Source organism: Poecilia mexicana, unplaced genomic scaffold (assembly GCF_051168715.1).
Source record: "Poecilia mexicana isolate PSO_F unplaced genomic scaffold, ASM5116871v1 scaffold_16, whole genome shotgun sequence".
Taxonomy (NCBI): domain Eukaryota; kingdom Metazoa; phylum Chordata; class Actinopteri; order Cyprinodontiformes; family Poeciliidae; genus Poecilia; species Poecilia mexicana.
The window spans coordinates 23,009,591-23,023,555 of record NW_028263385.1 but is presented as its reverse complement, the minus strand read 5'-3'; the positions used below and the strand labels follow the sequence as shown (position 1 = coordinate 23,023,555).

The following is a 13,965-nucleotide window of genomic DNA, read 5'->3' as shown; positions in this document are numbered from 1 at the left end:
AGTAAAATCCTAATGAATGTTCTAGAAAATAGTTTTTACATAGATAGAGACTAAAAGCACAAAACAGACTATCAATATTTCTGTGCTACAATCTGAAATCCATCCCCAGGGTTCATTAGTGTTGACTGTGAGATCAAACCATCTGAAATCAGACCAAAGTTGTGGGATGAAAGGACGCTTTCAGCTCAATATGTTTTGTTTTTCTGCTGCTGTTCCAAGGTTTCTTCCCTGACTCTATCCTGACTTTGCCTTTTTGTACTTGTATTACATCTGCAAATCAAAAGACGGAAGAGATTTTTTTTTTTTTTTTTTGATGCGGCCATTAGCAGCATGGGAAATGCTGGCATCTTTCAAACATGCATCTTTCAAAAATGAAAAAAATCATTTTCATTTTTGAAAATGATTTTTCAAAAAATCATTTTGAAAAATGTAATAATGCTAATCGATTATTCATTACCTTTCTAAGTTTCTCAGCACCAGACCCAGAGCGAATGGCCTCCAGCAAAGCCTCCCTGGCCAGGGCAGGGTTCAAGGCGGCGTTGGCATTTAAATGACCCACAGGGTTAGGTTTACCCTGGGGAAATACAGGAGGAGGAGGTGGCGGAGGTGCACTCATAGGTGGAGGTGGTGGGGGTGGAGTGAAAGCAGGTTGGATCAAAGACGGAGGGGAGGGGGATGACTCCACTGCTTTCTCCTCCTTTGAGCACTCCTTCCTGAACCGCTCAACCTCACTGGCGGCCTTAGATTTTGTCTGCAAACACAAAAAGCGAGACAGCTTCATTTGTAAAAGCGAAATCACATGACAGAAGTATGTGATATTTACTCTCAGTATGTGATGAGCAAATACCATACACTATATGTATAGCTATGTGGCTTTATTACTCGAATATACTTTTTTTTTTTTTTTTTTTTTTACATTTAAGTGACGGCAGAAGTTATGTAAAAGAAAGATTTTGAGCTCTGATCGAAATGGTCACCATTTCAGAAATGTTATTGCTGCTGGGAAACCTCCAGAATGAAAATGTTCTCTTTAGATTAGTTCTTACTAGTGACGTCTCCTTCTGATCCAAGGTCCCGATGACAGCATTTTTATTTATCTGTCATTTCAAGACCTGGAATTAACGTCTGATATCGATTGTAGATCTGCTGTTTCAGATCACGTCAGCCGCTCCCAGAGCAAGATGTGCACGCTCTTTCTGCATGGAAATTGTTCAAGCACAATGGCCTTTTTTTATGGTACTCGGTTTGCTTAACTGTTAAAGTTTGTTGCCATTATATTGTTGAGTCAATCAATTTATTTACTTTTTTGCTCTTTACAATGCTGTTCACAGATTCTAAGGCTACAGATCCTTGTTTGTCAGCTAAAGAGCAGGACACATCTGTCCAGAGCAGCTAATACTCTAGTCATTACATTATAACAGTCAGGAATTACATATTTTAAAACTGCGGAACAAAGTTTTCTCTAAGTTTCCACCCCAATGATATGTGTTGGGAGCAAAATTAAAATCTAACAGCTGTTGCCTATTTATAAATGATTTGGCCAAGTATCAGGAATGTAGATCTAATCGAAAAGCACAATACGTGATAAAGATTAACAAGTTAATAAAATAGCTCTTGAGCAAGACTGACATGCTCACATACAACCATAGTGATGGTGCATAAAAAGTCTTTAGATTGTTTTACCTTTTTCAGTCTGCTGCTGTTCTGGGATCTAAGGGCAGCTAAAAGAGCGGATCTTTCATTGCCTTCTTCATCACAAGCCACTTTCTTACCATTGTCGGCAGTAGTGGATGTCTAATAATAAAATAAAAAAAAAAAGAATGACATCAGTCTATTAGATGAAGATATAGCTTAAAATATGAAGTTAGAATCTCCAGTGACTGGTTAATTGCAGTACTGCGAACGCCTTTGCTGATTTTTGGCATCTATCCATTCACACAATGCTCCGCCTTCAGCTTGTCCTTACCTTCCTCAGCCTCTCCTTGCCTCCACCTGTCTGGATTGCTTCCATCAGGCTGCTGTGCAGAGACGTCTCTTTCTCAACAGATTTACAGATGACTGGTTTGAACTTTTTAACAGGCCCAAACAAGGTCACACCTGCCACAGACCCAGACCCAGGTGTCTCAGTGCCGTCTGATACTGCAGTGGATGATTGCAGTTTCACTTCATTCACTACATCCTTTACTCCCTGTAATATCAAGGTACACTTTAAATAAGAAATCTGAATTAGAGTTCATTTGTCAAGAAATATTTGCAGTCAAACAGTTACTTACACCTATCTGGTCTTGTGGTTTGGTCTTTGGGGCTGTGGGCGGTTTGAAAGATGAGTGTAGGGCACTGCTTTTTGTCGGGCTGGGGCTTCGAGGTTGATAGTGTTTAATGTAATCGCCACTGCTGTTGCTAGAGACTTGTATTTGTGGAGATCCGTTGTAGTGACTGTGATTTTTCTTGGCCGTTTCTTTGTCGGCTGGATCCAAAACATGTTTCTTGGCCACGGCATCATTTTCAAATAGTTCCCTGCTTATTTTCACCTGAGCAAACTCCCTCCGACTGTCTGATATGTACTCTGGGAAGCTCGTGGACCTCTTGGAACAAGTAGCGTTGACTGTGGAAGTAGAGTCATTCTCCGTAATGTCTGACAAAGATACCTGAGAGGATTGGAGTTGAGCGACTGGTTTCTTGGAACTTTCAGCCTTCTCTGTTTTCAATGAGTCAGGGGAGTCTGTAGTTTTAGGGATGTTGGAAGGTTTCGTTGAGGTCTTTGGGGTGTACTTAGTGAGGGCAGACGCCACATACTGGCTGGATGTCCTCCTGGATGGTTTAACAAAGTTGAGTTGCTGTTTTCTGTCCGAGTGCAGAGGAAGGGGCAGTGAGGGTTTATTACTTGGCCTCTGAACATTGTTGGACACTGAAATCTTGCTCTCCACCTCGGTCAACTCCCTGGTTGGACTCATGTCTTTTCGAAGCAGTTTGTGATCTTCTTTCACCGCCACTATAGTTTCGACTGTTAGTGTTGCTTTCTGGTACTCTGGGTTGCTGCTCTTTAATTTTCCTTCCAAGCCAACAGAAGAGGCAATGCTCAGGACATCTGTGCCCTCCTTAAGTTTATCAACTTGACCTTTTCTTTGAGTCACCAAATTTTCCTTTCTGCCGTCAGAGCTCCAAAGTGCTTTGGCATTTTCACAAACAGGAGTGCCATTTTCAATCTCCGATTTAGGTGGATCTCTGGATTTTAAGTGAGGTGTGCCTGCTGCCACCATATTCCCCTGATCGTCGATCTTAATAGCAAAACGACCTCTTGAGTCGGTCGGCTCCGTCTTGGTGACGTTTGTGACGGAGGGTTTTGGAGGGACCACAGTGAATGTTTTCATACCAAAGCGAGATGTGGCGTTGTGAGTAATTTTACCGTGCAGAGGACTGAGACTAGAGCTGATCTGGTTTACTTTATGTGGCGCTTCATCCTTCCCAGGAGAAACTGACCTCTGAATCTTTGCTGGAAGTTCAAACTTCTGCTGGACGGACTGAGTGTTATGTTGCACAAGGTCAGTTGTGATCACAGGAGGCTTGCTGGTCTTCTGTGGGTCAGCACTGGATTTCACTGCCACTGTTCGCGTGCCCTCCTTCGCAGTGCTGCTCTCAGCAATCTTTTTCTCTTTACTTTTTTTGTCTTTTGCCTTTTTTTCCTTTTTGTTACCTGTAGATTTGATCTCCTGTCGTGCAATAGACTTTTCAGAGGGTTTAGAACTTGCACTGCTTATCTTGTCGGTAAGAGCAGCTGTGTAGGCGCTGTTGTTTTGGTTCTGTTGCTCATCAGCAGAGTGATGAACAGAGCCTGTAAATCAGACAAAAACAACAAAGACAATTAGCTATTTTGAGACAACATAAAATAGTTACTCTAGATGCCGGTCCTTTGTTTTTGTCCTACCTTTGCTGTCAGTTGATTCAGTCTTTGTAAGTGGTTTCACTCCACGCTCTACAACAAATTCAAATTCCTCCAGTACCTCATCTATGGCTGTGACTGGCACATCCATGTCCACTACAGACACAGGAACGTCGCTGCCGTCTGTGGACTTGGTATCAGTGCCATCTTTGGCAGAGATGATTACTTCATGTTCTGAAAAGGGGAACGGTTGTACATCAGTGTATGTGCTGGGCAGGTTGTCCTTGAAAAACTATTTAAAGAAAATATTCTTAATTGAGGAATGTCATTTCTGGATAAGGCTAATCTATCAGGCTCAGCATCAACAGTTTCTTGCAGAAGTAGACCTACCCCTTGAACTATGTGTGCATTTGTATTCACCCCTATTTACTCCCAGTGCAAGCAACTTTCTGCTAAAGTGAACCAAATGACTGCTATTTAATCTAATCTTTTTTCCTCTCAACAGGTTTGTTGGATAACCTCAGTGAATCACAGCATCACAAAAGGCCAATGAACACACCAGACAAGTCATGAGTAAACTTCTGACCTAGTGAATGCAGTTCACTACATGTGGTAAAAAGCTAACAGTGCTCATCAATATCAAGCCACATTGTGGTACGAGGGTGTAGCACCATATTTATTTAAGCAGGGGCAGGGAAGCTGGTCAGTGTTTGATGTGTGACCTAAGACTTAAGTCTGGGGTGGAGGTTAACTGTAATAGAATAAAAAAAAAACAACAAAAAAAAAACAGATATACAAAGTAAAATTATTTTTGATCAAAGCAGATTTGAATGTAAGAATAATTCACTCAAGGTCCAAACCTAAATCAAATTAGAAATTGAAATAAAAAATGTTTACATTTTGTATCCTATATAGCTGAGCTTGACACAGACTTGACTTTATTTTGGAAAAAATAAAAACTAAATAAAACAAGGGCAATGATTTCTGTAGCTATACATGAGACATACTCTCCAAGTTTTACAGCTGTTATGTTGGAAAATACCGACTCAGGGTGGCATCAAAATTAGTAAACAGTGTTTGAAAATGTGTAACGTTCACCCCATTTGACAAATATGATGCCAATAAAATACACTGAAGTATGTGACTATAATTAAAAAAACACATCACTACTTTTGTAAGGTCGCATAGCTGCACTGTGTCTTTGTGATGTTGTGTCTCTCACCTGCAAGGTCTGCTTCCAAATCTGCCAAAGTCTGATGAAGCTGGATTGTGAGCTCAGAGTCGTCTTTAAAGCCATTGACCGATTCTGGACGAGGGCTTCTGACACTGTGCCGAAAAATGTGTGCAAACGTAAAATACACAAGACACTTGTAATATGACACATGACGAGTGTTTTGTAACAGATAAAGGACAGCAGTGTACAGCAGAGAAAACAACACTTCATAGCTTTTAGTTGGACTACTGAGCACGTTATGGCTTCTTCTATGATTCAGTTCATTCACCGCACCTCCAGTTACTGATGTAGCTTTAAAAAAGTAAAAAGGGTTGGTGTAGTTCAGTTATAAAAGAAAGAAAAATCTGGCATTTTATGTCTCTTTCAAGGTTCAATAGGATTTTTATTGAAGTTTGTTGGATTTCAAATATGCACTTTATCAACTTCATCAATTTTTCTTTCAGGGTTCAAAAGAGCGTTCTCCTAAATTAGTGCCGTATTAGCCATAACAAATTGCAAAATAAGGGCCAAACCAAATAAAATTTATCTTTTAGGAGACTTGGATTGGATCCTCTGTTCCTCAGTGATTCTGAGAAAACAGTGCTATAATGCTTTCCTGGAATACCAAGAAGCCAGCAGCATTAAGCCAGACTCTGGATTCATAGCTTTTTTTTTTTTTTTTTTTGGTTGTTGTTTGAGAGCATCATTCCAATATCCTTCGTCTGGGCATAGTACCATACAAATATTTCACAACAAGTCGAAAAATCAACACATCTGGAGGAGAATTTTCCTTCCAAGGACCTTTGAACAAGGGCCTAAAACCATAACCATGAAAGCCCAGCTGAGCAAGCCAGCTTTGGACACAACTCAAGTATAATATAATGGAGCTGTGCTTGGTTATAAAACCTACTGTAGTAAAATTCTGGAAACAAGTTGGCCAAAATGGACCACTCACAATCTTAAAGTGCAGGTGTCAGACAAGCCATGAGAATTATTTCAAGTGGTATTTTTACAGTATTATAGATCAGCTGGCTCACATGGAGGAATTCCTCACACAGTCTTATTATCAATTATTCAATTTAAAATTACAAAGCATAAGGTTATAACCCCTGTCCCTACTTTTACACCTCTTTTTCTTATTCTCCATCCACATGAAAGGTATAAAGATTTTTGAAATTAGGTTCTGTTTAAAGTCTGCAGACGACATGTTTTCCCATCCAAGTCACAGCAACACTACGAGACATATTTTAGTGTTAATAAAAATCTCTACACTGTCTCTAAGATGTTGTGCCAGCAGGTGGCAACAATGTTCACATTAATTACATTCAAATTCAGAAGAAGAAGCTCAGGCTTTGCAGCACAGAGTTAGAGTTAGCATGAATAAAGTACAAGTACTATTTTTACGATGCACCAGAACATAAGTTTGTAATTTTGTCAGCAAATTCATTATTAGTAATATATTTGTGAACATGTTCCTGTGATGTTTGAACATGTGAAGAAGGTTTATTGTTATTATTTTGGGTGCCAGTAGTTTGCAACTACAACAGTTTCAATTTGACTTCATTCTGAATATTTATTTATTTTTTAAATCGATCCTGTGTTTACTTCTAACATTGTCTATTGATTTGGACTTTTTACTGTCGGAGACAGAGATAGACTCTTGACTATCACCCAACTCTAAAATTGTTGGAATAGATCTGAGCTGAGGGACCGTACTCAAATGTACAAGACTAGGTCAATACTAAAACCAAAACGGATATTGGAGCAACAGAATCACCCTCTCAATAAGGACTTCTTTCTGGTTGTTTCCTTCTCGACGCAGGAATTTTTTTCCCCAGGATGTAGAACAAATAAGACTTAAAAATCATTTGTCCCTACACTTGTAACATTTCTTAATGATTTCAAATGGCTTCATCTCTCAAGTATGTATGGTATGGGGACATGTATGAATGACTGTTTCTTTTCCCTAATGTGCGGCACAACAATTGACGGTTGGGGATAATAAAGATGACTGAATGACTAAAACCAAACTCAGCATTAGGTCTTTGTTTTTAACCACTCTTCATTGTTGTTTCCTGTGTTCCCTCCTGCACTCCCCCAAGTTTCACTTAGTATGTTTTCATATGGTAATAAACTCTGGATGATGTTTGGTTCCACTATAACCACTCTAGATGTTTTCAAACAAGATTTTTAAAATATATTCATATATTTTCCCCATATAGTCACATTAAATAACCACTTAAACCAAAGTAACGGTTCAAAGCTTTCTAAAATAATCAGAGAAATCTCAAACTGAGCTTTTCATGACTTTCTATTTACCTGTCTTTTTCTCCCCAAGTGGTATTTTCTTCATCACTGTCACTTGAAGCCTCCGTAATGAGTACTCTCTCTCCTGTGTCACCGGTCTTTCCATCAGCTGATAAACTCCCCTCAGGAGAGGTCATCTGGGTGTCAGATGGGGAACTGACAATGCCAGAGTCCTCACCCTCTGCCGCACCTTCAGGATTATAACCTTGGTCGGGAAGGCTGCTGCCAACGCTGCTGCTGCCTAGAGAAAGAGTTTCAGCCTCAGGCGCTGTGGTTTCTTGTTTCTGGACAATGGATGAAGCCTTTTTGGAATGAAGCCAACCTGGAGGACAATAGGTAGAAATGATTTGTGTGAATACAGAGTGTTAACACACAATTTTGAAGTTTTAGCCAAGGTTTAAAAAAAAAGAGAGAGAGAGAATTAAAGACTTTCCAGAGCACACCTTTGTTAAGTAAGACAGCGGTTATACACAAAAACAATGCCAATAATTCTCATTCCCTATGCATCCCTCACGTTCAGAAATATAACCCATAACCCAAAAGGATGAGAAAGGCAAGAGCGTTTTCGTGTAAAAAAAAAAGAAAAAGAAAATGAGAGGTTCTGAAGATGTGGTTTACTGGAATAAGTTTTAAGATTGATCCTGACATCACTCACACATACATGCAAACCAGAGAGCATATGATAAATATGCTAAGCATGCTTGGGGCACAGCCCTTTGTGGTTTAATAAAATATTTTATATCATGTGCAGATTGACTTACTGTAAACAAACCCTCTTATTTCCATTTTTAACATAGTCCTCAACTCTTTTTGGTTTAAGGGAAAGGGTGGAATTGCCTCATGCCCTCTCATCTCTTCAGTACACTCATTCACTGGTCAGTTCTGTGGCTTCTGGGAAATGCATTTAGTGTCACTGATCTCATTGAACCGTCAGCCAAGTTAATAAAAAAATAAACGTTCTGTTTGTCAGGCCTTCTGTAGTTACGCCTGGTCGAAATGCCTTCAACAGTGAGTGACCTTGTTTTTTTGTTTTGTTTTTTTTTATCACCGATGTAAGTGAGAGCTAAGCATCACTCTGGACATGCACTGTGGTGAAAAAAAAAAAGGAAAAAGTGACCTCGAGTATTTTAATGTGTGTATTAGGAGTGTAAGCTCTAGGCCTTGTCCGAATGTTGAGCAGAGAACAGTCAGTTCCAGGAGATGTGGTGATGACTCATAGGGCTGTCCTCCCAGCTCCTTCCCAGCAACTGCTGAATCATGCCAGTTACAGCCACAATCTGCACACGTTCACACATCACACACAGGGTAACACACACACACACACAAACGCACGTATACACTCTACCATTTACACACAAGTAAACAGACACGCAGCGTTCTCAAATCTTCAGCTCAGAAAGGACCTTGAGTACATGCATCTGTTAAAGATAAACCAAACACGTCTTCACTCCCAAGCTGTCAACTAACTATACACACACACGTGCTATTAGTCAGGACCTGACAACGGCTGTCCATGCAAGAAGCCAAGTTAAAATAAAACTGTCTTGGTTCAGTTTTCAGTCGTTTAATTACAAAATATGCTTCAAAGGCAAAAAAAAAAAAAAAAAATGAAAAAAAAGTTCATTGCCACATTTCTACTGACCTCGTAATTAGACATCCTTTTAAAGTTTGCAACATACCTCAAAAATTCAAATAAGAGAGTTCTCGATAAGATACATGCAACATAACAGAGCACCACTGGATATTGTATTCACACACTTCACAACAAGTACTGCTTTCAATAAGATAAGTTTAAACAGTTACCTGGAAAAACAAACTATACAGCAAACAGAATACTCTCATAACTGTAAACATGATTCCTAGGGAATTTTGCTTAAGGCTAAATTGTTTTTATTTCCATCCAAGATGTCAGATTTGCAGCACAACTCAAAAATGTATTTTTATATATGACTTTTGAATAAGAAAAATAAAACAAAACAAAAAAAAAAAAAAACTGAGGCACTGACATGTCAACAACTGTGCTACTTATCTTTTCAAATCAAAAACCTTTTTGGAGGAAATATGGATGAAGTTGTCCTTATAAAAAGAGTTTTAAAAAAAACAGTCAGCTCCCTGATTGGCTCTAATACTAAAAAATCAGATTTATTTATTTTTTTGCCACTGTTCATTAAAGGCATCTGAATTACTCAAACACATTAGCTGACATTAGGCACTTTGCTTTTAGTTTAGATTAGATAAAGGTTAGGGACGGCAGGAACAATCAGGGTCACCGAGTCTTTAGGATGAATTTACAGTGGCAGTGTATTTTGGTATTTGATTCTTTATTTTACAACAAAGTGTGATATTTGTCTGTAAAAAGTGTCATAAAGATAAACTTTCTATGATTACTTAACTCAATTTTCTATTGGATTCAGATTCACCACTATTAAAGAACATTTAGCTCATGCTTTTTCTTATGGTCAATGTTTGCTACATTTAACTCTTGAATTATATATAACAAAAAATATATATATTTTCTTATTGAATCTAAAGCTTATATCAACAACAAACAAAAAAAAAAACAACATGCTTCACATAGATTACAACCTCTGACACCAGCACCAATTAAAGCATTTACTCAAGTTTTAGATTTCCAAACCAACGCATTACACTAAGTACTCAAAGACAAACTGTCCACCTATTGATCTATAGCTATCGCATATATCTGCAGTATCAGATAGCTTTGCCTCACTCTCCTCAAACCACATTCCGAGTCCACTCACAACATGCTCTGAACTCATACAGAATCAAAAGAAATGTGAAACCATGCAAATTATGTATAACACATATCATTTCTTTACGAAAACACCAAAAGCCTCCTTTGAAATGCTAACAAGATGTAGATATGAAACTATAGCTTTCAACTAATGAAATGGAGCAGCTTACAAAGGATGTAATAGAAAGTCCAACAGAAAACAAGGCAGGGTTTAAGCAGTAAGAATGAGTTGATGACAGAGGTTTGCCAAGGTGAAGAAAGAACTGAGCCAGAGAAAGACTTCAGGAGTGTTTGGGTCGCAGACGCACAGGTCCACAGCAGTACACTACAAAGAGGGTGCGGGGCGGGGAGCAGAGGAAAGAACAGATCAGATTAGAGGAGAAAGCATCAAACATTAAATTGAGATGGTACAGAAACGACAAAAGGGCAAATAAGGAAATTAAACAGAAAATTCTATTTTAGTCATCTGCCATGGCAAGGCTGAGAACATGTACAGTAACAGATGGTGGCTCAGCATCACTCAGCAATCTCCTCCATTATGCATTTCATATACTCTGAGTTACTGAATAAATGTACACAGCAAAAACATTAAAGACACTCCAACTGATTGGTGTTGACCTTAACTGGACATAGCAGACCCAGAAGGACCAACATGGCTTTGAGATCGACAGTCATAGATATGGAGCATGTTGACCTTGTAGGGACCCAGCATCACTCGCTCAGGAGAGGAGAAATGGAAAGTGCATTAGGACACATACATTTACACACATGTAAACGAGTTGGATATAAATTCAGACAGACGTCCATTTGTGTCTCAGGAGAGCAGCTTCTAGGAAAAAAAATAAAGCAGAACTACAAAGAGAGGATGGCAACAATCCATGCGGATCCCACACAGGGGAACTGCTTCTTCCACTTCCATGTGATCCTGTGGGGTCATGCAGTTTGAAGCACAACCGGAGGAGGGGAAGAGAACACGAAGGAACAGATAATCTAGAGGTTAGGGCAGGCTGTTTTAGCTCTCATGTTACGGGGCTACAGCCCATTTTTTTCAAAGTCAAAATTCCACATTTATCCACAATCAAATGTATGAAGTTGGAGGGCCTTTTAAAACACAGTTTACCACATCTATGCAAAGTTAATAATGAATTTATGGGCAACATTTCTCCATGGGAAATACTGTAAACATGGTGAAAAAAGACAAAAAGAAAGAGGAATGATAACAGAAATGAAGGAAAGACTAATAAACACGGAGACTGATGGATGGATGTAAACTCGTCTCAAAGAAAACAATGTTTGGGTAGTAGCCCACTGGTCAAACTATCTTTCTTTGCAGGACTACATCTTTGAGGCCAGGTGCTGCTCATGGCCAGACTTGCAAGGTGAGGAATCTTTTAATAGTCAGTTTATCCAAGTGAGAAACAAAGAACAGGCAGTCCCTCTGCTGTTTTCTATTCTTACTGAACAGGAGCAGCAGGATTAGGGTTACGGCCATTTTGGGGTTCTGCAATTTTGCACATTTTCAAATGTTTGTGCTGCAGTAACCAAATAGAAGTTGGGGGAAAATAATTTAAAAAAAAAACCCGCATAAGATACAGTTTGGTAGATATTTATATCTACGAGCCTAACCATAGAAAGGTTGAGAAATTCTGCTTGGCATAATTATCTCCCATTTTAAATTTCCACAACAAGAGTATGTGTATCTTAGTAAATTGAGGGAAGAAACCACAAGCATTTCATTAAAAGAAAAACAAGCCGACAGGCAGGATTAACTGAGCGGTAAAAACCTAGCTTTGGAAGCATAACAGAGCTGTGACAGGTCGCTTTGTTATAACTTGGTGCGAGTTGATGTATGACAGGAAAATAATGTGATCACCACATGAGCTAATGAAGACGATCACTGAGACATTTATAATAATACGAACACCAAAGGGGCACTTCAATGAGAGACTAGTTTTAACATGATGTATTATTATTTCTACCCTCGAGCTTGTGAAGATTAAATGATTTGAAAGGGAGACTTTTCTGGCCTGTAGGTAAATTTGTTCTTCTGATTAGATTAATTTGTGTTTTCAGCTTTCTAGCACTGTCACCGAACGCGTGTTGCATGTATTTAATTTGCTCTTACTGACAGAGATATCAGATTGGCACCACGCTGCCGTTGCACAAGAAAGAGATATGAATCAGGTGCGTCAGTTCGCTTCGCAAAAACGCAGCCAACTCGCAGACGTTAAATCTGCTTTTGCAATGGCTCGTTTAAGCGAGCCTCACACCTGTTTTGCTGCTCCTATGGCATCTTGTGAACTCTGCAGTCACTGTGAGAGCCCAGTGCCAAGGAGACGCACAGGTCACGATTGTGCTTTGTCAAAGGAGTGGAACGAAAATACAGCTCCAGTAGAAATGCAAGTATCACTCCTGTGAGATTTCATAGCACGGTAAATCTATCTTGGGTACCAACGGTTAACAGAGGATAAACAGGTTTAAGAAAAGTGACACCAAGGAAGTAAAAAAAAAAAAAAAAAAACATCCAGCAGCTAACTTAGTGAAAGGAAAATACAGTTGCTAAAATGTGCACACAGTTTGTGTGTTACCAGCAAACAACAGCGGACTGAGTAACTGGGCCAAATTTAAAGATGGCAGACTTGATTTTTTTTTTTTTTTTATGACGTATAATAGAGAGGACATATGGAACATGGTGTGCTGAGAGGAGGAGACCGGTCTGCAGAGCCATTAGATTAGCACGATTCAGTGCAAACTTGCAGGAAGCAACTATATTCAATTTATGTTCAGACCCTCAGATAATGGGAGAGATTGTTTGAAGTCGAAAGTACAAATTCAGCACATAAAAATGAATGAGACAGGTGTTATTTTTGATCATCTCTTTAACAACATCCCTGAATTCAGCTGCGTGGCAGGCAAAAGAACAAATTCCAAGGCTATGTGCCTGTCTGCTAATACAGTGGTTATTATATCAGAGTAAAAACCCAAACAGAATGTGTTGACTATCCAAGTTAACTGGCTGGAGATCGTGCTGGTTACCAAGTTAGCATTAAGAATGAATGCAGAATGGTTTTCTGCCTCGAAAACTCCAACTGATTTCCAAATCTGCTGTACAGCTGTCTAGTAGGGGTATTCGGCAAGTCATCCTGCTGTTGGCCATTTGGATGTGTAACTGGTGCTGCTCCCCTTAAGTGCTGTTTGATCATACAGCTTTATAGATGTCACTCAGACGAAAGAAAAAATATAAAAACATTTTTTTCAATAAATATAATTGGAAAAGACAGCTTTGGCACTGTATTTTATGGATTCAGTAATTATCTTGATGACTACCTCTCATTCATTTTTGCCTTATAAACTAGTCATCTCATACTTCAACGTTTCATCTGCTTTTATCTGCCTTTCCAGCAGCCTTCTTCTTCCTTAAAACTCTGCCAGCCTCGGTTTTTCTGCCTCGTTACCCCGCCGTTTCTGTCAAAACCTTCCCACGCTCTCCTCTCTACACTTCTGGCACTCTCACCTCTTCTCATCCTTTTTGAGGTCCGTGCATCTCTCATCTCTGCCCCTGTCAGACACGCCAACCCCCCGCGGCAGTCTCACTCTGCCACTGAGAGTATTCTGGGTTACGTAGAAGTCAATAAAAAAGGTCACCTAAAGGTCAGAAAATGTAAATCTACGACAGATTTATCTACATGCAAATCCGCCACGTCTCTGAAATCCTGAGTGTGATTGCACGCATATGAAAGAAAGACAGATAAAGGAAAAGAAGGCAGAGACAGACAAAGCTTGAGAGATTGATAAGCCTAAGTTCAAGAC

At 39.4% G+C, this 13,965-nt stretch overlaps 1 protein-coding gene across 3 annotated transcripts in view; it reads right to left on the bottom strand.

Moving 5' to 3' along the window:
- Positions 1-13,965, bottom strand: part of cobl (cordon-bleu WH2 repeat protein) — a 52,877-nt gene that overhangs the window by 980 nt on the left and 37,932 nt on the right. For all 3 annotated transcript variants that reach the window (XM_015001017.2, XM_088013563.1, XM_015001020.2), the window contains 7 exons: positions 7,413-7,722; positions 5,103-5,206; positions 3,926-4,114; positions 2,274-3,832; positions 1,967-2,188; positions 1,684-1,794; positions 458-751 (listed from right to left, as the gene is read on the bottom strand). In XM_015001017.2, the coding sequence (XP_014856503.2) occupies positions 458-751; positions 1,684-1,794; positions 1,967-2,188; positions 2,274-3,832; positions 3,926-4,114; positions 5,103-5,206; positions 7,413-7,722 (2,789 nt within the window). The remainder of the gene's footprint in view (positions 1-457; positions 752-1,683; positions 1,795-1,966; positions 2,189-2,273; positions 3,833-3,925; positions 4,115-5,102; positions 5,207-7,412; positions 7,723-13,965) is intronic.